Source organism: Necator americanus, chromosome V (genome assembly GCF_031761385.1).
Source record: "Necator americanus strain Aroian chromosome V, whole genome shotgun sequence".
In the NCBI taxonomy this organism is placed as follows: domain Eukaryota; kingdom Metazoa; phylum Nematoda; class Chromadorea; order Rhabditida; family Ancylostomatidae; genus Necator; species Necator americanus.
In genome coordinates, this window is record NC_087375.1 from 2,589,797 (window position 1) to 2,613,612 (window position 23,816).

Here is a 23,816-nt window from a genome sequence, read left to right on the forward strand (position 1 = left end):
GTTGGTTGGCTCTAGGACGGTTTCGAACCTTATCAATCGTGCGACCACAGTGGACCTCGTACCGACTGCGCTACACCCACCCAGGTTAGGAAAAGGTGCAGCGAAAACAGAAACATGTTCCGGAGAACAGCTGATCCGAAATTAGGGCTACGACTGCACGTAGTTAAGTTTAAAACGTTATGTTAAATCAACTGTAGATCCAAGGAAACCACAGTCTGCAAACGGCGGCGACTAAGTCAACTGGTTTGGAATTCATTTCTTTTACTTCTTTCATGGAGCTCTTCTACTTCCTACTACAGCAAAGCTTTTCCGGCATCTCTTGTCTCGTATCCAAGCTATTCAATATTATATTCTTAATTCATGAAGTTTTTAATATCCTCATTTGACTCTTTGTAATTAACTGCCCGATCCACAGGAATGATAGCAACATCGTTACCGTTTGCGTCTTCCCAGCATCGCCTGAAATTCGTTTCATCGCTTTCCGGTCGTTGTTCAAGAAGTCGATAAGTTCCGTAGTGATGAGGTTGACGAGGACCAGATCCTTGACTCACATCTAATCAACTGAGTTGATTTATCCGTGCTGCTAACCCATCAACCCATCTTGTAGATAGGTCGTCCTTATATTTATTGAGATCTGCTTTGATATCCCTTCATTCCACCTTTTCTTGCTTCTTCTCACATATTCATTATGGTTAGTTCATTGTACTTCCTTTTCATTTATAAAATTCCCTGCTATTTCGCCAAGGCTGGATATTGTTCTTGAATCAGAGCTTTGGAACTCATATCAGGAGGCAAGGATCATTAGTATCGCCGTTCGCTTTGTAAATTATGGTCCTTTTAGAACCTTAAGGTGAAGTCGCAATGAAATGATTTGAGTTGTAAAGTCTCCATGAAAGATGAATTGAAAATTATAATTCCGTTACATGTTAAAATCAAAGTTATTATTTTATTTTTTATTTAGTTATTTTAAATTTTAGTTATTTACTTTTTTTACTTGGTTATTTTGAAATCTCAATAGTGCCTAAAAGCTAAGTATAATTGAGTTTATGATAATGAAGTCATGCGCGACTAACCATAAGTAGTGGTAAGGTTTATTTAGAAAGTGTAGTTTAATTATAGTCACAGGAATTATTGAAGTATAATATTTGTGCAACGAAGATCCTCTGCGATATTATTGCTAATTATTTGCTTGTTGCTTTTTCTCTTTCTTATCTTTCGCTTTTTTTTTTCAAGGACGATTTAACATTAAAAGTGAAAGGTTTTTATGTAAGGCAATGTGTTATCTAAAGCATCGACTTAGTACTGTAAAGTGACTTTAATTTAGTGTCGCTTTAAAAAAAAAAATTAACAAGATTTGGACCTTTGAGACAAGACCCCAAACACTTTCACGTTGCTCTTGAGTGGTGCTCCAGTATTTTGATTTATTATGTTTATGTGTATTAATAAAGAAAAATGGGGCGGGTATAGCGCAATCGGCAAGAGCTCCGCTGTGGCCGCATAGTCGATGGTTCAAAACCACGCTGGTGCCAACCAAGCCTTTCAACCCTCTGAGGTCCATAAATTGCCATCAGACGTATCTGGGAGGATAAAAACACTGACTTGACCATCGGCTGACCCCCGCAAGTCATTGTATAGGCCAACACGGGCTCCAAACTCTCAACGATTAGGAATTGCAATAAAACGAGTTGGTGGATCCCAAGTGGATTAATACGTCAGAGTGTGTATTTATTAATTGTCATTAGTCTCACCATACATCATCATATACAAAGCCAAAGGCCTCTTATACTTGAAATAATTCATGCTTTCTCTTTTTACAGTTTCCTTACTGTTACTTACTCTCATCTAACGAATCTTCTCCTTGTTTTGCTTTCATTTTAAAATTTTTCCTTCTTATGCCTTTTTTTCAGTATGACGGCAGGGCCTACAAGCACCAGTAGCAGGAGACTTGTACCGATTCCACCGGATGGCGGATGGGGGTGGGTAGTGGTGGTCGGCTCGTTCTTTATTCATGTGTTTGCTGATGGATTCGTATATTCATTTGGAGTACTCGTTGATGTGCTCATGAAGGTTAGTGTTTCAAAAGTTTCGTATCTTCTTTCTGGAATAGCCCATAAGAAGTTTTCGATGAAGCATCAATCAGAAGCACACTGGTAGAATCCAATAAGGGGCATTTCCTTCTCACTCCGACAACCGCCATGAACAATGTAGGAACCAAGTGCAAAACATCGATCCTTCTCTGAAGCCTGTGTATTCGCTAATCACTCTCCATCCATATCCTTTTTTTCGTTGTACCGTAGATGCGTAGGTGCGATAGGGAAGACCCGGACCATCCTCAGGTGAAGAGGGGCTGCAGCTTAAAGGCATCACCCCACGAATCTGAGGTGGTACGGATTCCAGGTGTACGTATTCGTATTAGGTATTCGTGTACGGGATAGTAGATTATGGAGAGGGATGCGGCGCGGCGATGCGGCGCACACACAAGGCTGCCGCGCTCCAATCGAGCTCCTTGTAGAAAATAGCGCGCTGGAACGCCCGAAGCCGTATCTTCCAGGCTGTTTTTTTCGGCAATTAGGAAGAAATGGAGGTGATCACCCTTCTCTCCATACTCTACGATCATGTATACAAATACTCCACCTGAAATCCGTACCACCTCAGACTCATGGGGTGATGCCTTTAAGTGATAAGGATCTTGAACGAAAATTGAGGGGACTGTGACTGACGACCTCTTCACATCTTAACTGTTTTTATTCGATATCAAACACAAAAACTTTTTTTTTTTAATTTGCACTGTCGTAAATTCATGTGACAGCGGGATTACGTAAATAGGTATTACCCACTCATCGCTGCACCTTTGCCATTTATTCCAACAATTATAGTCTCCGGGGATCTAGGTAGTCGTTCACTTCCATGGATGGTTTTTTTTTTCGCCCTGCTTTTTTGGGAAGACTTTTGAACATTTCCCATCACTGTGGATTTCAGTTTTCAATTCCACATTTCTCCAAAGGATAAACGAAGTAACAACCACACAAGCTGCTAGTTCTACTTTTTTCGGTGTCTCTGCGCTGATAGCATCGTGAATTTTCTCCATGGCCCGTACTTTCCATCCCTCTTCCATAATCAAACACACATAGCATTGAGGGAGTCCTATACATCACAAGTATAGTGGGGTCAAGGCGACACGAAGCACGTACGCAACTGCGTACGCGGCTTCTCTCGAGGCGCCTCGTTGGAGCGGTGCGGCTAGGATCGTGGTGAAACCCTTGCTGAGACCACATATGGCTGCAGTTTGCGACCGTCCCACCACGGTTCCAATTGCTGCCTCCACCGCGCCGTTTCGAGCGCGTACGCAAATGCACCACAACTACACTCGTGATTCATGTCGTTTTGATCCGACTACAGTATCAGACGACCAGTACATGTATACTGATTGGAATTAGCTTATCACTTGGACATATGTCAGACTTCTACTCATTATAGGAGTTCGATTCGGACAACACTATGGCATCTTTTATCATATCCCTCTTGACTGGACTCACACTTGGATCAGGGCCACTGGCATCTGCCATTTGTAATAGATTCGGATGTCGAATAACCACAATCACAGGGGCCTGCATCGCAATTATAGGGTATGTTTATTCTTATACTTTCACTATTAAACCTGCACAACCAAAAAAATCTTCAATATGATCCACCAAAACTTTATCTAAAAGGGTTTCTCACCATCATTCTGACTCAACCATAACGTCAACGTGCTTGTAAATATCAGTATCAATGTCTTTTTTCGTGGTTCAGCAGGTCATATGACCTTTTAGGGAGAATTTTTTCGGGATTCTAATAGCGAAATTTTTATGATCCTAATGTAAGGGCCGAAACACAGCACAAAATAGATGTTTTCACGATCAGAGAACAGAACAATCCTTTTATGGTAGGGTCAAAGCGACATGAAGCATGGTGCAATTGCGTACCCGGTTTTTCTCGAGTCGGTGCGGTTAGGAGCGTACTGGAACCATTGCTGACATCATCTATCGCTATAGTTTGCGATGGTCCCACCTCGGCTCCAACTGCTGCCTCAACCGCTTCCCGCGAATACGCAAATGCACCGTGCTTCATGTCATTTTGACCCGACGATATATGGTGGTTTGAATCGACGTGGAACCATCGCTAGCTGCATCGATGGATGGTGCTAGCGAGGGTCCTACCGCGATCCTAACCGTTACGCACTACCCCGTCGCTCCGAGAGCATCCGCCACTGCACCGTGCTTTATGCCATTTTGATCCTACTATAAATGAAATTTCAATGTGGCTTTACTTTGAAGCTTTGAGGTTGTAAAAACTGAATAGTTTCTTCTTTGTGTGGATAAAATGTGGATCTCTATATGCAGATGTGCGGCAGCATCGTTTGCAACGGCTATGTGGCATATTGTTGTCTCGGTTGGAGTGGTCATGGGAATCGGTTTTGGGCTTATGTATTGCCCTGCTATAGTGATAGTAACAATGTACTTTGAAAAGTAAGTGATTTGCTTACGTATCAAACTGAGTACTCGTTGCGTGAGGCACAAAAATATTTTTTTCTAGGCGTCGATCATTAGCGACAGGTATTGCAGTTGCTGGTGCTGGAGTCGGAACCGTACTATTCTCACCTATAAATGAGTTCATCATCAGCAATTTTGGATGGAGAGCCGTGTTCTACACATTTCTCGGTATATTTGCATGTAGGAACAGTTTTTATGATTGTAATTGACTGGTAAGGAGATGAAAAAAAAACTCATATGACCCAGTAAAAAACGGAAAGAAGTAGCTCCGGGGTTGATAAACTGCTAACAGTTTTGTCTGGTAGGATAAGGACACTGATTTAGCACATCGGCCAGTCTGTAAATAACTAAATATAAAATAAATAATAAATATAATGACAAATAATAATATAATAATAAATATAAATAAATATTAAGTAAATGTATAATCCAAACGCGCTTCCGTAAACCTCCAACGATTCTGAGTTGAATTCGAACGCGTTGGTGCATCCCAAGCGGATTGAGACATTACAAAAAGCGGCTTAGAGGACTAAAACTTAATAAGAAATATTGCTGACATACATATTAACGAGAAGGTGAACATGGAAAACCTGAAAATAAGCAGGTCTCAAATTTCATCTGTGCACCGACTTTTGTGAAAATCCAAAAAGGATCGTCTATGGTTCAACTTTCATCAGTGAAATGCTCTATGCGGTTAACAAAAAAGGAAATAATCAACAAAAGCAGATGAGGAAATATTGAGATTGTTTTCCCTCACTTATTTCGTAATTATCATTCTCAAAACTTACTTTCACTTAGAGGCAGCATACCACGAAACTGACGGATCTGTAAGCGAATAGGTAGAGGTCGTAATTACGCGGAAGTGAGTGTAGAGAATCCACCTAAAGCGGCGCGGTTGAACTGACTATTGCGAGCGACTCGGGCTCCGGATATGAGTGAGGATCCCATCTCGATCGCAACCGCTGGCTTCACCGCGCCGCTTCGAGCGCGGTAGCTTACGCAGCTACACTGAGCTTCAGGTCGTTTTGACCCAGCTCTACCAACTAATTCAATTTGTATTCCTGATCTATTTTCGGAATTTACCCATTAATATTTTAGGAGTACTTGCTCTTTGTATTGTATGTGGTTGGACCTTCCGGCCTCTGGCATTCCGAGAAGTTGACGATGATGAAACGGAATCTACGCCAGTCGGGAAGAAACCCGAAACAACTGCTATCGAGGTACGTTTTAAAGAGCTAATTATATTTATTTATTATTAGCTAATTATATAAAATCTGTTTCCTTTTTTAAAGGAAAGAGCTGCTCTGCTGACCTCAGAAGATCAACCAAAAGCCCATGAAGTTATAAAGGAAGCTAAGTCATTGACAGACATTAAACCTGCGGATGGAGAAAGTGAGAGATTATCATCTTGCAAAAAATGTGACGAACTTTCTGAAGGTATATTTCATGTAAGAACCATCTCCACGTCGAAGGCGTTGCGATACTGTCGGAGAAAGAGACACAGGATTCCTGAACAGAAAGGATGTCTTTTATACTGGATCTATCACCAACGTCGCGCAGTTCATGGAAAGTCCTGACAGATACAGGTAACACGAATGTCATTCACTGAAATAATATTTCGTGGCCCGAATTGAGGTTTCCACTTTACTTGTTTGCAGTTGTTCATTTCCACTAATGGTTTGCAAAACATATCTTTAGTTTAAGATTTTTTTTTTAAATTTTGTTCATAGATCTTTTGAAGGACTACGTTGTTATACAGAAACTCCCGTCATTTCGTCTGCATGCAAAACAAATAACCATAAAACTACCATTAATGCGGCAAAGGTAATTAGGGGGGAGGACACTCAACACTGTTCCAATTGAACTGTAAACGAACTGCCCTTAGATCGTGGAAATCGTTTCTAGAGCACAAAAACTGTTCAGGACTGTAAAATGAGTTTCCCATTTGAGAAGACAGTAGTTCACCAATGGATAGTTCATAACTGGAAGTAAATAACTAACCCATTCGGGGCCCTAAAACCTATGCATTAGTTTTGGAGGATCCATGGTATGTAGGCTAAAGCTACCAAAAGAATAAAGAAAGACACAGCTGGAATTACTAGTGCTTCAACATTCCCAATCTCTCCAAACAGGCTTAAGTGATTAGTGTGGGCCGTATCATGTAGTTCTTTCAACCTAGAAAAAAGACCAGAAATGGCCTGAGAGGTGGTTTCTGCGCAATCCGGATTTGACAGTAAGGAACGGTTTTTTTTTCGGGTGTTGGTATTGTGCGCTAATAGCAGGAGGAAAAAACCGCAAAGCGAACTGGAAAGTACGTATGAAAATGACCCCTAGCTTTGTCAATAATATCTACTACTAGTAGAACTAACAGTAAAAAAAACTTTCATTCGTATTCCCCAATTTCAAATCAAGTTTACAAAAGATTTTTTTCAGAAGAATGTAGCCAAAGAATACATTCTGCTTTAAAAAATCTTACCTATGCTCTTTTGCAATATTGATATTCTCATAACAGTTTCTCATTTCTTCGTTTCTAGTTCTTTTTTCTTTGCAGATCAACTGGATCTTTGCACAAACGCACACTCAGCACTGCTACCGCTGTTTCTATTGACAAGTTGCAAGAAGTGAAAGAAACAAGTGAAGAACCTTCCGAGGATAGTAGCTCAGACAATGCCGAGGGAAAAAATATGTTCATGTATGCTCAATTCATTTTTCTTTTACGTCTTCGATAACGATTATCGATTTTTCAAGGACCATAAGCAGAATGCTCTCCTTATCCCTATTGATCGACCCTACATTCTTAATCTTTGCCATTTCCAACCTTCTAACATCCGTTGGATTCAACTCACCGTTGTACTTCTTACCATTGCATGCTACAAGAGGGGTCGGTCTCGATCCTGCAAGCTCATCAAGAGTTCTTTCTGTTTTCGGTATGCATTTCGATTTTTACTTTATTCACTGCCCGAAATGATTCTTTTAGGATTATGTAACACTCTTGGTCGAGTTGTTTTTGGCCTTGTGGCGGATCATAGGCTTCCGCTACCTTATGGACTTGGTAATGATACTGCCAGAAATAGACTATGGATGTATAACATTTCACTTTCGGTGGGTTCTGTTTAGTATTCGTGAAATGGATTTTTGATAATTTGCGCGAATAAGGAAAATTTTCAAACTATTTGACGCCAACAAAACGTGTATATATATCAAAGAATAGAATTTATGCCGAGTTCGGTAAGGGGTGACGATTTTGATGTTATAACAGTGGTAGTGGGGAAATTAGTGTCTTTGTAAGCTCGATGGAAATTAGTGCCTTTGTAAGCTCGATGGCTACTCGCCTGTAGATAGCACGTAATAACGATGGAGTGGTGGATACAGTGTGATATTATTTTTGGCGCAAGAAGAGAGAAGACGGTGCATTGACTTTAAAAAGTTTCGTTAAAACGAGACTATTTGTCGTACTTAAAGAGAGTCAATACATTTTTGAGAAAAAAAGTTCTGGGCTTCTTTGTTTTCTTCAATAACACTATGCATTTAGTCCTAGAGCAAAGCTCCTCAAAATATATTTTAATTACTTGAAAATCGTCACCCCCTCAATCCCTTCAATACTGCACAATCTACCTTCCATACTGAACGACACAAGTTCTTTCGGATTGAAAATTTGGGAAGGTCTGCAGGACAAACGTCTGCTACCTTCACTCTCCCTGAGAACTAAGCAAAACTTCTTAAACTCGCTTTAAAGGAAGTAACCACGCGGAGCCGTTTCAAAAAAAGATTGCTCTAGTTCTGTTATGAAGAATGGTACGCATATGAGGCCTTTAATGGGGCTCCTACCTCCCGCGTATTATCGCCTAAAATTTGTGAAAACCACAATATTTCTTTAACGACCTGTGGTTGCGTATTTAAGTTATGATTTTTTTTGCTACACCAGTTTTTATAAGCCATCAATTCTAGATCTGTGGAATTCTCACCGCATTATGTTACCTCTGCACTGGCTTTACTTCCCTCTCCATCTACGCTGGCCTGTTTGGATTCTCTATTTCTTCTTACATCTGTCTCACCAGTGTGATTCTCGTTGACCTTCTTGGACTAGATAAGCTAACAAATGCTTTTGGTCTCCTTCTTCTGTGGCAGGTAAAATCTCATTTGTCGAATTAATGAACATATTTATTTGAATATCTTGTCTAACGAGTATTTGCAGGGAGTGGGCACTGTTTTTGGGCCACCTATAGCGGGATATCTTGCAGATGTTACAGACACCTACATATGGTCATTCGTGTTCTGCGGAGTAAACCTACTGGTAAGATTGTATAAAGAAAATATTGAAACAAATATATAGTAATTTCTTCAAATAAGCCTCTCAGTGGTTGTGTTAGTGTTCGTGGTGGCATTCAGTCTAGTTTCCTCTTCATACCATTTGAGCTGGTCATCATCGACGTTTCTGCCCACACTTTCGATGCGTACATCCTACATTAGTTAAATGCCGATTTGGCCTTAGCACATTTTGAATGTCTCTTCAGTCCACAGTCCTTTTCCGGCAGCATCCAGCCCAGGAAAGAAAACTCATCCACGAGATCAATTGGTTCTCCTTCCAGTCTTGTTCTCACTAGAGGTTTCGGGGAGAGGGAGAGTCAAACCTGATGCTTGCATCTATCGGAGCGAGGTAGTAATCTGTAGAGGACTTAGCCAGTTTCGATACAGGGCTGACGACATGCCCTAGCTAATCACCAAGTAATGCCTTGATGATTCTAGAACGACATCATTGTCTCACATTATAAACTATTATTACATTATTATTACCATTATTACATTGTCTAACTGTTCTTCCCGTGATGTCATTGACAAACAAGTTGAGTAGGAAGAGCCTCGTGACAGTCACTTGTCTCACTGCAGTTGTCACTTCGAACGATGAAGTACTGCCGGCTGATGTTCGAACAGTAGGAGTTGTTCTCTATATGATCACCTGAACCTTCCTGTTATTTCTTTGGCTAGAAGCGCGTTGAGAAGAATATCGATTAAGAGGGTTGAAAGCGGATTCGAAGCTCTAAAAAGCTAACTGCATAGGTTCTCATTGTTGTTGTCACAATACGACCACGCAATTTACAATAGGTCCTCTCTCGGCCTGGTCGATCGAACAGCCAATAATGATATTCTTAGTAGGTAGGGCATGAAGGAAGCATAAAGTGTCCGGCGTTAATCAATCTCTATGGAGATGCGTGTGCACGTCCGACTTTATTTGACAACCGTTTGAGGTTTACGAGTTCGCGTGCAGCCTTACACTGACTTGCGGGAGTATGCACTTGCAGAAGATGTCATTACTTTAAATTTTTATTAGTCAGTGAAAGCAAGCGAAACGAGCACCATAAGAAGTCTAAAAGCCGGGTTTTTTTTTTTGGTCGGACGTTCAGACTGGTGTACAGAATAAGCGCTGTGTTATCAGCATAGTGTGTATATATTGTATTATATGTAATATAATCATATGATTATACTACGATTACAATTACAATTTATGATAGCACAACAGGGATCACTCTTGCATTGCGAACCAGCAAGCCATTTAACTTCGTAATCGAGCAATGTAATTTTTACAGATATCCGGTCTGATGCTCTTCACTATACCTTATTTCCAAAGAAAAAGAGCAAAGGAAGCTATACTCCGTGATACATCCAAACAACGAAACGAAGCCAACAAAAGTTAATATGAGTTATCAACGCTTGTGATGTTCTATATACTCCGAGTTTTTACGATAATTGCCTTGAACGGACGACTTCTGCGAGCACTCTTCTACGGCTCCTATTGTTTTAATTATTGGCCTTATCCTTCTTTGATTATTCCATTCCCAATTGCCAGACTTCGGTCGTACCGTTGTTCGCTGTCTCTTTCGTTCTCTATGTTGTGTCCTTAATTTTTTTGTTGTTTTCGACATTCTAGCTTCAAGTTTTTAGACTTGTTGTGATACTCTCTTGATTTGTTGTTCTGGTATTATTGTTAGAGGGAAGTATAACGTTCAAATTCTGGATGTTTCAGAAGTTCTCAAATTTTTGTGAGCACTGTTGTTGATAAGTCACTTTTTTGATTGCACTTCTCCTTTATACGTGTTTTTCTTCAGAGTTGGTTCTACTTCGAATGACAAATATTCTTGATCCTTTCCGTACATGACGTTTCCTTTGAGCCTGTATACAGTGTATTAGAGGGGTGCTCAATCGGAAAATCCTAGATTTAATTTGCATTTTCTTACTATGTTCGATAAAGGAAATTTCGCACCCGTCACTTCATGTCTTAATCACGGCACTTCCCGCCACGATTCGGGAAATCAATTTCAAATAGTTCCGAGTATAAGTGTGTATATATATATATATATATATATATATATATATATATATATATATATATATATATATATAAGAAGCGGAGACCAAGTTTCGCACATAGTATACGCTTCTCCTATATACATTTATTGCACACTTATATAAACAAGTTTCGTAAGAATTAAGGCTTTTGCTGCGAAGCTACTATATCTGTGGCGATTTCGCATTGATTTCGACTTTTTCGGGCCACATTTGGCTGGAGAATGAAGAGGGTGGAGTTCGGTGAATGCGTTGCAGAAAGGGAACTCCTATGGAAGATCGCCGGTGTCCGAACTGTGGAAATCTCAGGAAGGTATCGAAGCATGTGCATACCAGCCATAGGAAGATGGAAATTTGAGTGCATGCTTCACGCGTGCTGACAACTTGAAATCACCAGGAAAATCGGTAATTTAAAAGGCACACTCTTCTAGTCTTTACATGGTGACCGGGAATTTTTCTTTGGAAGCCAGGTGTTCGCTTAAGATTTTAGAATAGAGAAGGAAATGGCTCGAATGCTCGAGGTGACATAAGGAAACATGCAGTGTAATTAATAGTTTCAAGATGTGCTTGTCTTGCTCCATACACTAAAAATTGTAGAGTGAATAGGGTGGACCGAATACCATCGTGCAGATCGACGAAACCAACATCAAGTGTCTCAAGTGCAACGATGGCCGTGTCGTCACAAAGATTGGTTCGCAGGTGGACCTAACACGGCACGAAACTGACTTTTGTCGAAATCGTCGGCAGGCGCGACGCCGCTACTTTGAAAGGGAATATTCAGAACTACAACTGTATACTGTACTATATACTATATTCAGAACATCCTGGAAGAACTAATCGACCTGATTTGTGGAGTAGTCAGAACAACCTCGCTGATATCGGCTACATTCACGAGAGAGTAAAGCACCGCATCAATTTCCTAGATCCTGCCACGAGAATTCACACTCAACGCATTGAGGGCACATGGTCACATTTGGAGGAGAAGGATCTGCAGATAGAGCAGCTTCAATGGATCATCGCTTCTTTGAGGCTTTGTGAAAGAGGAAACGCAACAACCTCTTGTACGAACTGTGACAGTCGTTTTTGGTTAAGTACAGTATTCGTTGATGGGAGGATTTAAATCCAACAACTTTCTTTAAGGCTATACTCAATCCAACGACTCTCTTTAGCGCCACAAAAAAACGGACCTCTGGTGCCTGACCTAAGGCTCAGTATAAATGACTGAGTAAAATTCGAATTTTTTTTTCATAAATCTCAGGTAACCGAGACTACCAAGCATATAAATTAAATCGGTGGTTAGTTTCAAAAAGAAAATCGAATCTAGCCAAAACTGCTTCTTGTTTTACGGAAACTGGTTTTAGATTTTTTTTTACTTTGCTACTACTACATGTTTTACATTTCATGATACCTCGAGAGAGACTTCAACATCGGATCTTGTCTATTGCCCCTCTTCTACCTTAACAGCGAGTTTGGAATATGATGGGGTAAAATAAATGTTACTGGGGTTAATATGGCACAATCGAGTAAGTGAACCCGAATTGTGATGACACAGTCTAAGAGAGAAAAACTGACTCCGAATATTAACATTTGAATCAAATCATTTGAAATCATTAAAGAAAAAAATCATTAAATCTAAGTCTAAATCATTAAAGACAAAATCCTACTGGAACTTAACAATGGTATTGAAGGAATTCCCGCTGTTTTGAGGTGTTCCAGAAGTCACTATACAGAAGTGCACTTGGCGTAAAAAAAAAAGTGTCGCGACGAGGGACGACGCAACACATCCACGGTGGAAGGTGCAACGCATCCCTAAGCCAATTCTGCAGTGCACAAAAAACTCCATTACCCTTTCTTCTTCTCGTCTTTTATTTGGATGATTTAATTTCTGACCCACTTTTTGTAATTGTGTACGATGACATTCTTCATAGTTCTAATTTCAGTAAGACACCTTTTTTGCTTGTTCAGTAGTTTCTTCTGATTAGATGGCTTCTTCTCAAGGATTTCAGTTTCAGTTTGCAGTAATTGGATTTACGACCGCACTTTTTGTTTAACTGAGCATAGTTGGCTCGCTTCAAGGACGGATTTTGAGATTTTACTTGGACTGCAAGGAGTACTCATAGCACATAGAATAGTTCTATACAATAATACAAAAAAAGACAGAAATTGAATCCCTACAAACCATAATCTTATACAAGGTGAAGCATAATGCTCTTCCATATTCTAAGGCGCTGAAAAAATGAAAACAATCTACATTTTAAAAAAAAACTGAATATATTTCTGAAAACTACACCAAATGCAACTTTACTTATTGAGCTTTAAAAGTTGATGTGATCGGCACATACTTTTTTGAGGAGGACTCTGCAGCGGTAACTATCACTGGTGACTTCAGACTTATGGTGGTGCTCATCTCGCTTGCTTTCATTGATTGATGAAAATTTAAACTATTCGAATCTTCTGTAAAATTAAATTTGGATTCTCCAACAGTGTTTCCTTTGGTGCTTTCTTTTAGAAGTTTAAGCACAGATTGAAGATCTCACACTTTTCTTTCTAACTGTGTCAGTTCTACATTTAGAGAATATTTATCTTTAATTTTACACCTATACTCCTTCAATACCAACACCACCCAAAAAACAAATTATTCGAAGTATGAGTTTTTCTCTTGTTGTTCTCCATCAATTAACACAGAATGATGTTCTGGCATGAAATGACGTGATCGTCATTATCGTAAGAGATATAAAGATAATATTCTACGTCAGATTACTCAAACTAATAGCTACTATTCACGCAGCGGTTTGCATATGTGTTTCCAATTTCTGAAGAAAAGATGTTACCAATCTGAGGCAGACGAGCAAGGAAATAGACAAAAAAGATAAAGGATAGTGTCTGGCGTTAATCAATCCGCCAGCGATGCGCCACCACATTCACGTCAATTCAGAATCGTTTGAGGTTTACGAACGTGTAATTGGCCTATAGAATGACTTGCGCGGGCTAGCCTATGTTTCAAGTCAGTGATTTTATCCTCCCAGACAAGTCTGGTACCAAATTATCGACTTCGAAGGAACTCCGGTAGGATGAGAGGCCTGGTGAGTACTAGAGCGGATTCGAACCTCAAACGGGAAATAGATACGTGGAGGAATACATAGGGTGAAACGAAAGACCAACAAGCGAGTGTATTTGTCACGGTTATGAAACGGTTCACAACGTCCTATCTACCTGATAACAACTCCACTTGGAGTTATTGCGCGACACTGGTGCACCGCTGCGCACCAATGCGATGCCGTGGGACCCGTCTCACCCCATTCTGGGACACTCACCACGCGCACACAAGTGACAGACATCCCGTTATGATATAGCACGATTCTGTTATTTATGATCTACTATTCATTTATTTTACTAATATAGTGACTTTAAGACCTTGGTTTGCAAGGACTAGTATATAAATACCTACCTTGTTGTTTCAGGGAATAGTCTCAAAAGAAAAGCCGTAGATGAGCACTTTACGACGTTTCAGGAACCTTAACTATAAATCAAAGGAGAAGAATATCAGAATAAGTAGTGAATACAAAAAAAGGAAGAAAGTGGAGCCAAATTTCGACCGAAGTTGATGGATGGTACGACGGTGTGACGTTTTGATAATCTGAACAACACGTGTTTCTGAGAACTAGTTTGCTGTGCCATTATACATTCTTTTTCTTTTGTGTATGATTCGCATCTTCACAGTTGTACTACTTAGAGAATACAATTTTTGCCAGCTTATTAGTTTCTTCTATTATTCTAAGTTCTTTTTTTTTTTCTTGCGATATGAATTTCGAAGAGATTTCAAGACATTTCATCAGAAATTTTACTTCGTAGTTTTTCGTGTGAATGAACTTAGTAATCATTTTTCCAAAGAATTTTACTATGACCACAATTACGAAAAAACGATGGTTACGCACACCTACATGAACGGAATTCTACTCATGCGGGAAAATCGCTTGAAAGGCCAATCAAAAAGTGGTTGTAATGGTTACCTAGGCATGTATTTTGGGGTCTGAGCCATTAAACCTTCCCCTTTAGTTCCCCTTAGATATTCGGTCTTATACGGAATTCCAAATTTACACTGGCAGAGTGGGTGTAGCGCAGTCGGTAAGAGGTTCCGGGAATTTCTGCAGCTGACGTGATCCTTCCGTAACTAGCCACGGTCAACAATCCATCCTTCAAATACTTCCTCCTACATCAGTGCGAGATCCGACTACAAAGTGCATAGTAATCTGAGCAAAATCACGAAGAGTGACGGATTAGCAGCAGTCTTTTTTTCCCATTATACAAATGAACGGCTGATTCCCGTTGATTCAGCCGTGCCTACGGCGATTTTCGAAATTATTTTCGATTTCCGAAACAACCAACTTCCAGCAATAGGAAGCCATAAAGAAGTTTTTAACGAGTTTTTCTTTAACTGTTAGGCTTCCAGACAGAAGCTTAGGAATATATGACGACGAATTTCGACAAAAAAAAGTGACAATTGGTGTAAATGCGCTAATTAACGTTATAACTAAATCAACCAACTCTATTTAGTGTACTTCAAGAGACTTGCGTAGGAAACCACTACTACCACTTTTTGGATGTTCACCAACTCCCTTTTTCCCTTTTTCGTGCCTTATTTCACAAGGAAAAACAATGAAAACAAGAGGAAAAGGATTTCGAGGCAGGTTGTCGGATTCTGTGAAGAAATCGGAATCATCCAGGGCGCAACGCGTCACCTTCAATATAGTTGAGTGAAAACAACATGAAGCGCGGTGCAGTTGCGTAAGCGACTGCGGTCAAAGCGGCGCGGTGGAGCGTAGCGGGTGGAATCGTGTAAGGATCCTCGCTAGCGCCACCCATCTCTGCAGTTCACCATGCTCCCACCTCGATTCCAGCTGCTGCGGTACGCGGCGCCGCTTCGAGCGCAGCCGCTTACGCAACTGCACCGTGCTTCAGGTCGTTTTTACGCGACTATACAACACGTTTTATGCGGACTGTACCTTATCGACAATCATCCTATCCTTCCTATTCAAATATAATAGGATAGAAAAAAGTTCGTCTATTCAAAGGGGCTATAAGCTACTTTGGTAAATAGAGGGAGAAAGAGAGAGTGAAAAATGTGTTGGAACGACACCCACCAGCATTCACACCTGTTTCAGGGGAATTCCGCGGTCCCGATGCGTTATTGCTTCCGCGAGCACTTGCTTCTGTTCTCACATCTCTCTAAAGCATTGCAAATCCGGAGCACTTCCCTTGTTTGCATCAGTCAGTCCATCTAAGTCTTCTTACGTGACGTTGCATCGATTGCGCCTGCACATCGGCCTGGCGTTGTTATTGATCGTCGCTTCCGCGTTTTCTCCGGCGAGATCTCCGGCGCACCGTGCACCGCTTCACTATTCGTATTTGTTTCTCATTCATTGAACTCTTCTTTTTTGGCCCCGCTTTCCTTCTCTCAATTAGATGTCTTTCTTTTTTTTTTACTTAATGTCATATTATTGTTGTATGTTAGGTTAAACAAAGGGTTTTGCGGTGTGCAGATGTAAATTTGCGGACATTGACGCAGTGTTGACGACTTTGTGATTGGTTCCCGCACATGAAAATAACGTTGACTCAATATTTCGGCTCTGCTTTTTCTGGACGTATGTATTTCCTTATATTATTAGATTTCACAGGCTATGTTCTTCTCACTGGGGTAATGGCGGAATCCTACCTATCGAAGACAAAAATGTAGTCTATCCTGTATCACATTAGATCTTCTTTTCTTTCGTGCCCAATACCGACCTTTAAGATATGAATGAATCAAGTTTTTGTCTCACCCTATAATAATAAAAAAAAGTGTTACTTCTCTCTTAGCATTAAAAACCTCGTTCTATATTTTTTGAATTCGAATGTAACGAAGTAATGTCCCTCAAATCTTTTGCACTCCTAGCAGTATCCGAAATAGAAGGAAAGACATATTTCAGCACAAGGAAATACTGATAAAGCATGTTATTGTTTCTGGATGTTCGTTTTCCTGAGCTGGGAATAGAATAACATATGAGGTGTGAGTTTTATATGAATGTTCCCCTAGCATACGAGGTATGGAGCTCGAAAGTATTCGAATATTCAATTACAAACGATTTCGTCGTAGCTGGAACTCTTCGTAAACTCGTTAAACACAAAGTACGGAGGCTAAATTCCACTCTTTCATTGATTCTTCATTCCATTATTATAGCGCATTATTTCGACAAATCAAATCGAGTCACTTCTAATTTTTGTACAGTTTTCATTTCGAAATGAAAATAGCTCGGTCAATGTTAAGCTTTTAGTTTCTCAAAAATCAGTGACGTGTGGGGCTTGTATCAAAGTTAGTCATAGAGCGATTATGAGCGATTAAATCCCTTGAAATCTTGCGTGTGGGACACTGCTGTCACCTTCAAGAAATGCATGTAATGCAGGATACAAATTGCTGTATCTAGCTGCATTATGTGAATGAGCTTGAAATGACGATAACACATCTTGAGATAGGGCTGAGTCATGTTTGAGCGGTCAAATCGATGCAGACCCGACACATGTTAGCGGAAGTTTTTCTTTGCTCGGATAGACATGGTGCAATCGTATCGGAACGACGAGAACTTCGGTGCAGTTGCGGAAGCGGCTGCACTTGAAGCGGTGCTATGGAGCATTGTGGTAGGGATCGAGATGGGACCCTTGCCGGCCACCACTCGTCACTGGAGTTCATATTGGTCTCATGCCAAATCGTTGTAGCAAAGAAATATGCTAAACTCCATCATCGATGCTCTTTCTTCGCTGCTGTCGGCGGTGAAACGTTGGGCAGTTCTTAATGGTCTCATCGCGGATCCTGGCCGCTGTGTTCACCGCCATACTTACGCAAATTACTATGATCACAGCGTGTTCGCACGGATAATAATACAATATGAAAATTCACCCGGAGCGGTCAACGTTCGGCACTGAAGAGTGAGCAGCGATGATAGAGTTTAGCATGTTTCTTCGCTACAATCCTTCGTTGACGAACGTTATAGCGAAATCTCGCATTATAGGCCCACAATCGGAAATCAGCTTATAAAGGCGAAAGTCACTGAATGACGGCACTGATAGCTGATTGCACGTCTCAAAAAGTATAGGGAGATTCGTTATCATCTCTGCATTTTTTTTTCTGATGAAGCTGTAAAGATGAATATTTTTTATGTGCACCGAAGTTTTGCATTGCGATAGATATGCAATTGTTACCACTCTAAAAATTCGATGCTTTCAGGGTTGTAATCTCTGGTTGAATTTGCATCCATTCTCCTCTTGAAACATGGAAGGTGAGTTCATTATTCTGTGTTCTTCACTATGCATAGTTAATTTTAAAGAATATGGGAACACTTTGGAGAACTTTCCTAGTGTGCATTATTGAATGACATTGAACGTTGGTTGTCATTCATGCGCTAGGACACAGCGCATTAGCAGCAACAAGTTGCCACGTCATCTTGACGCAGTGGCTCAAGTTAAAGTGAATCACGTCATTAAGGCGAAATAAAGACTTATTAAGGTCTAGATCACGTTCTTAATTCGACAGACGCCACTTCTAGCTCACAATGTTTGCTCTCTCCTTGTCACTTGTTTATATCCAGCGAATTTACTGTGAAGACACCTGTGCGGGAGAATGCACTCGTTGAACTGAATGTTTAAAGTGGTTCGATGTTAGTTAATCTTGGTAACTGCGCTTACACTGTTGTAGTGTATTTGCGTGCCTATTGTCGGTTTAAAACGACCTGATGCTAGGTGCGGTTGCGTAAGCAGCTACGCTGGAAGCGGCACGGTGGAGCTAGCGATATTCCGTTGTCCCCACCACTAGAAGTGCAGCCGCTTACACAACTGTACCTAGCTTCAGATCGTTTTGATCTGACTATATAGTCGGGTCAAAACGACATGAATCACGAGTGTAGTTGCGGTGCATTTGCGTACGCGCTCGAAACGGCGCGGTGGAGGCAGCAGCTGGAAAGCAGCAGCAACAGGCAGCGTGGTGGGACCGTCGCGAACTGCAGCTACTGATGGCAACAGCAAGAATTTCACCACGCTCCTAGCCGCTACGCTCCATCGATGCGCCTCGAGAGAAGCCGCATATGCAATGACCCTACTATAACGGCTCAAGCTGTGTTGCAGCACGAATCAAAATATCCTTTAGGTGAGCTTTTCCAAGAAAATATCGACGGTGATGTACAGATTCCGTCAACTACATAACAAAACATCAAATTTTGCCTCCCTCCCCTTAAATTATGATTCGGTTATATCAGAACCTGCGCCTTCAATTGCTATACCATTTCCGTTAATGGCAAGTATTTGTCGATCTCTAAATGCTGAATCAACAAAACGAATCATCGGTTCTTTTAACACATTGTTCCATTTGTCACATAGAGATGCATATTCTTTCAATGTGAATATTGTTCTTAAAATTTAGACGGTAGCCATGAAATTTTCACACTTTAGTATAAAGCGCCAATGTCCGTTATCGCCATAGGAACATCGAGATATAGTGTGCAGTTAAACTTGAGAGGCAACATTTAAACGAAACGACAGTGACGTGTTCGACAGCACTGAAGCGAAAGGGAATGATTAATGGAGCAAACAATTAAGACGGCTAACATTATGACGACAATCTACTTCCTCGCTTCGAAAATTAGAAATGCAAGGAACTTGGCCTTTAGGAGTAGTCGATGATGTTGATCATATGCTTAGCTGGTGATATCCGATTTTATCAGCCTCTTTGTATTTGTGCTGCAAATTTACCACATTTGCCTTACGCAATGCGATAAAAACCTACATGCAAGATGTTCGAGAATGGTGATTGCCAACGTAGGTGGTATTGGATTCGGGCGATTATCTATTTTAAAGAGATAGACTTTTTTTTAAATGTGGATGCTGAAAACTTGCCAACCTATCTTTTTACATATCCTGATCCTAACAGATGCGACAAGGTGGAACCCAATCGGATCGTTTCAGAGTGAAGTGGTCACTTTCAATTCAGACATTTTCAAGTGAAGCGGATTCACTGTATAGGCCACACAAGAGTTCTTAGTGCACCTGATTCCAAACTTAAATAAAAATGAAGGGCTGATAAACGAAAAGCATTTAACCACATGCTCTTCCCTTTGTCATGTGCGGTTGCGTAGGCGATTGTGCTAATAATGGAAGATCGGTAGCTCTGATCGGATTCGAGTGCAAACGCTTTCGCAATTGCATCGGGAGTCAGGTCGTTTGATCCAACTGTATACTCTCAGGGAAGCAAAGTGTTTCATTGTACCTCAGGGTTTTTTAGGCCAAGGAGATGCAGCCGCTGCAGGAGCAGGAGGTAGCCAAGGACCAAGACCCTCTAACAAACGTTTGCAGCAAACACAAGCACAAGTCGATGAAGTTGTAGGAATCATGAAGGTGTGTGAGGTCTTATGTTACAGCATCTTTCGCTGCTTATTTTCCCAATTTCTCCTAATTCTTCAAGTTTGGAGCTATTTGTCATCATCAGACTTGTGTCTGATTATACCTTCCGGCTTCGGAACACTGCACACTCATTTCGCTGCTTATTTTTGAAAAGTGGGCATTTTTTAATGGCAGAATCACATCTATCTCAACATTTTCTTTGTAATTTCCCCAATATGTAATAAATCCTAAATAAAATAAATAAATCAATAATAAATTCTTGTTTACTGCTGTTTGGCTTAAGCAATTTTATTGGTTTCACATTATATGATCTCCACTAAATTCTCAGAATTTCGCATCGAAATCAAGTGAAACCGACGATTTATTGCGATATTTCGTACAAACATTCGCCGGCGAGTACGCTCGTTCCTCGAGTGCTGTTCGCTGATCATACATGCTAAGATTTTGGTCCGTATGACTTTTGGTTCTTAGAATGTTTTTCATTGCAGGTGAGCTTGTCTGAAGCAACTTAAAAATGAAAAAATGTCAAGTCGACTGTTTTCGTTTTTATGCCATCACTTGCAATTAGGAATCTTCCATTGTTTTTCTTCAATGAGCAATTGTTTATTGGGCTATTTATGAGTGATTATTACAAACAGAACTGTTTTTCGAAGTAATACCATTTTCGAATAGTTGCAGTAGAGTATTGTAATAAGTTTACCAAAAAATCACACCCACGTAATATTTCCCTTAGTGAAATATTTTGGATATCATCGGTATAGTGACATTCGTTTGTATGTCAGCACATAAATAGTTGCCCAATCTAAATATACTCATCTGCTATCAGCATCCATTCCAGGTATTTCAGCTTAGTAGTGTTTGGAAAGATACACACACTTTGAAATTCCTGAATTCATGCCTGTTGTAAATTGTGGTCATATGATCTATTTGTTCTAAGCTTTATTAATGCAATTAACAATTTTACCTTAGTAGTTGTTTTTGCTTTGTTGTTGTTAACGCCGCAGTCAACGCTGTGGGGCAAACGTTATGGTGGACTGCTCGCGATCTTACTGGTTCGGTGATTGTGTTTATCAAAAGAAATGCTTTACTATTCGATTTCGTAGTTTGTTGATTGGCCTTGGGGACAACACGTGAGCCTGCGATGCTAAGCTTTTTTCAGAGTGAAACATCTCTAGAAAACATCCTAGCTGGCGTTGTTTTGCAAGTTCGAGATTGTATGGACGATTCCAGAGATTAGAAAAAGAATTGTAGCAAAAAAGAGGCAGCGACAAGAATCGTACCAAGCATTACCCCACGACAATGCCTCTCTTTGTCCACGCTTCTCTCCGTCCGCACACTCGAAAGAATGTGTGAAGCGTGAGAGTAACCATATCATTCCTTTTATTTATTAAGTTTTGTTGGCGTTTTAGAGAAAATCTGAGAATTGTTGTTTTCTTTAGAGGGCCTTCTAATTATTACTAAGAGATAAAATAAAAGAACCACTAGAAGTTTCATGTGGATGGCTATGCTTTGGAGAGTTATCAAAAGTATTATTTTTAATGCCGCACAAAAGAGCTTTCGTGGTTATTGAATGACATTAATATCACCACCATGACATCACTGACCACTTTCTCTCAAACTGTTGTGAACTTAGAGCTGTTATTTAAGCAGCTGTATGCATTTGTATGCATTAATTCAAAGGTGTGGTAGACAAGAAGTATGAAGATAAAAGAAAGAAAAAAGGTACCATAGAGTGAAAGGCGTACTGTTGTCACTCGACCATAGTAATGAGAGGATTTTTCATGTCCTAAACACTCGTATTCTATTCTCCAAGTTTTTTTTTTCATGCTGTTCCATAGCGCTGGCATATCTCTAGACCTACTTTTATATATAACTATTATTATTATTGTATTACTTTTTTGCTCACTCCACGTACGAAGTTAACTCTTTCGACTCGTTTCATTGCTTTAGAGAACCTCGCCAATCTGTTGGTTCCATTTTCTTTAAATGTTGGTTTCTCTAAAACCACTGTTCTCACGTTTAGACACTTATGCAACTATCTGCATTTTCTTACATCGCATTAAACCATTCCAGAGATCTAGGTTATGTTACTGGAAGTAGGTGCACTGAATATCGCATATCATTTGCTCGGCACACTTGCATGTGCAATGATTAGCGCCATTTACGTAGATTAGAGATAAAATACGTTTATTTCACCTCTTAGTAATAATTAGAAGGCCTTCTGAGGAAATCTTCAAATCTAAGATTTTCTCTAAAACGTCAAAGAAACGTTAAATTCAAGTAAAATTGTGGTTACTCTCATACACTCCCTCTCTTTCTCTCGTTAACGGTGTGTAAACGGAGCGGAATAGGGCGATATTGTCGTGAGGTGACGGTTGCTACGAGTCCTATAGCTGTCGCTGTTTTGCAAAAATTTTTCTTCAAATCTTTGAAATCGTTCATGCAATCTCAAACCTGCAAATCAACGAAAGTTAGGAAGTTTTCTCTGCGAAAAAAGCGTAGCAACGCAGGTTGGGCCACATATTCCCTCCAAAAGTAACCAACAAACTACTAAGTCGAATACCAAACCACTTCCTCGGAAGAACTAGAGACTTCAAATTCTATGTGATTCTTAATAGCCTTCGTTTCCACATAAAAAATATTTGAGAGTCAAGATTGAAGGTATTAAATTTTAGGTTAATGTTGAGAAGGTGCTCGAGCGTGATCAGAAGCTCTCCCAACTTGATGATCGTGCTGACGCTCTGCAGGTTATTCGTTTTGAAATATTTTAGTGTTTGTCTATACAGTTGGCGCCGAAATTCTTCGCAATGATGATCGATCTTTCGATTGGGGCAATACTTAGAGAGAGAGTGTATGATGCCGAAAAAATGCGGGTCTGAAAACACTCGGAAGAGTTTCGGCACCGACTGTATGTTTTGCATATTTTTCTTCCTCAAAAGTAAGATTGTCAACATCATTCGTTGTCATTGTCGATTCACGCATTATGTGAAATTAAATTTGATAATTATTAGGAAGGTGCATCGCAGTTTGAGAAATCTGCAGCCACACTGAAGAGGAAGTACTGGTGGAAGAACATCAAAATGATGATCATCATGTGTGCGATTACCGTTATTCTAATCATCATTATTGTGCTGTGGGCAGGCGGGAAGTAAAGATTGCAGACGTCAAGGAGATATGTTGCTCTTGAGGCACATTACGTCACTTTGTATTATCATTATCAAAACTTCCCCTTGACGAGCCTCAAATTCGACCGATTTAAACTCGTAAATGGTTGTGTTTATCGCTTTTTTTTAAGTAGGCATGTACGTGGTTTGATGAGTGTTTGTCATGTATACATTTCGATATGAACATCTAGGTAGTTATTGTCTACATACATAGTACTCAAAAAATCCACCTTGTATTCGACGATAACAGTATTGTTCTCGGTGGGCTAAAAAAAAAGCATATGCAGCCGGTTTGCAATGTTCGCTATTCTTTTTGGAGCGAGCTGAAATCCTGCTGGTTTTATGACGTTGGAAA

The 23,816-nt window shown here is 40.2% G+C and overlaps 3 protein-coding genes across 4 annotated transcripts; 2 read left to right on the forward strand and 1 right to left on the reverse strand.

Moving 5' to 3' along the window:
* Window positions 1-1,908: 1,908 nt before the first annotated feature.
* On the forward strand, window positions 1,909-10,225 carry RB195_012745 (uncharacterized protein; the record flags this gene model as incomplete). Its single annotated transcript, XM_064202256.1, has 13 exons — window positions 1,909-2,067; window positions 3,478-3,626; window positions 4,383-4,508; window positions 4,576-4,700; window positions 5,631-5,752; window positions 5,825-5,924; window positions 5,986-6,118; window positions 7,084-7,224; window positions 7,281-7,459; window positions 7,510-7,634; window positions 8,481-8,660; window positions 8,728-8,826; window positions 10,118-10,225. The coding sequence occupies 13 exons, from the start codon at window positions 1,909-1,911 to the stop codon at window positions 10,223-10,225; spliced, it is 1,746 nt and encodes a 581-aa protein (XP_064058137.1).
* Window positions 10,226-14,401: 4,176 nt separating this feature from the next.
* RB195_012746 (uncharacterized protein) lies at window positions 14,402-16,178 on the reverse strand (the record flags this gene model as incomplete). Its single annotated transcript, XM_064202257.1, has 3 exons — window positions 14,402-14,511; window positions 16,016-16,100; window positions 16,167-16,178. The coding sequence occupies 3 exons, from the start codon at window positions 16,176-16,178 to the stop codon at window positions 14,402-14,404; spliced, it is 207 nt and encodes a 68-aa protein (XP_064058138.1).
* A 1,999-nt stretch (window positions 16,179-18,177) lies between these two features.
* On the forward strand, window positions 18,178-23,449 carry RB195_012747 (uncharacterized protein; the record flags this gene model as incomplete). 2 transcript variants are annotated; one of them, XM_013452128.2, is made up of 4 exons in its annotated part: window positions 18,178-18,184; window positions 20,179-20,291; window positions 22,973-23,044; window positions 23,309-23,449. In XM_013452128.2, the coding sequence occupies 4 exons, from the start codon at window positions 18,178-18,180 to the stop codon at window positions 23,447-23,449; spliced, it is 333 nt and encodes a 110-aa protein (XP_013307582.1). The 2 variants fall into 2 exon arrangements, with proteins under 2 accessions (XP_013307582.1, XP_064058139.1); XM_064202258.1 differs by lacking the exon at window positions 18,178-18,184 and adding an exon at window positions 18,963-19,047.
* Window positions 23,450-23,816: the final 367 nt, after the last annotated feature.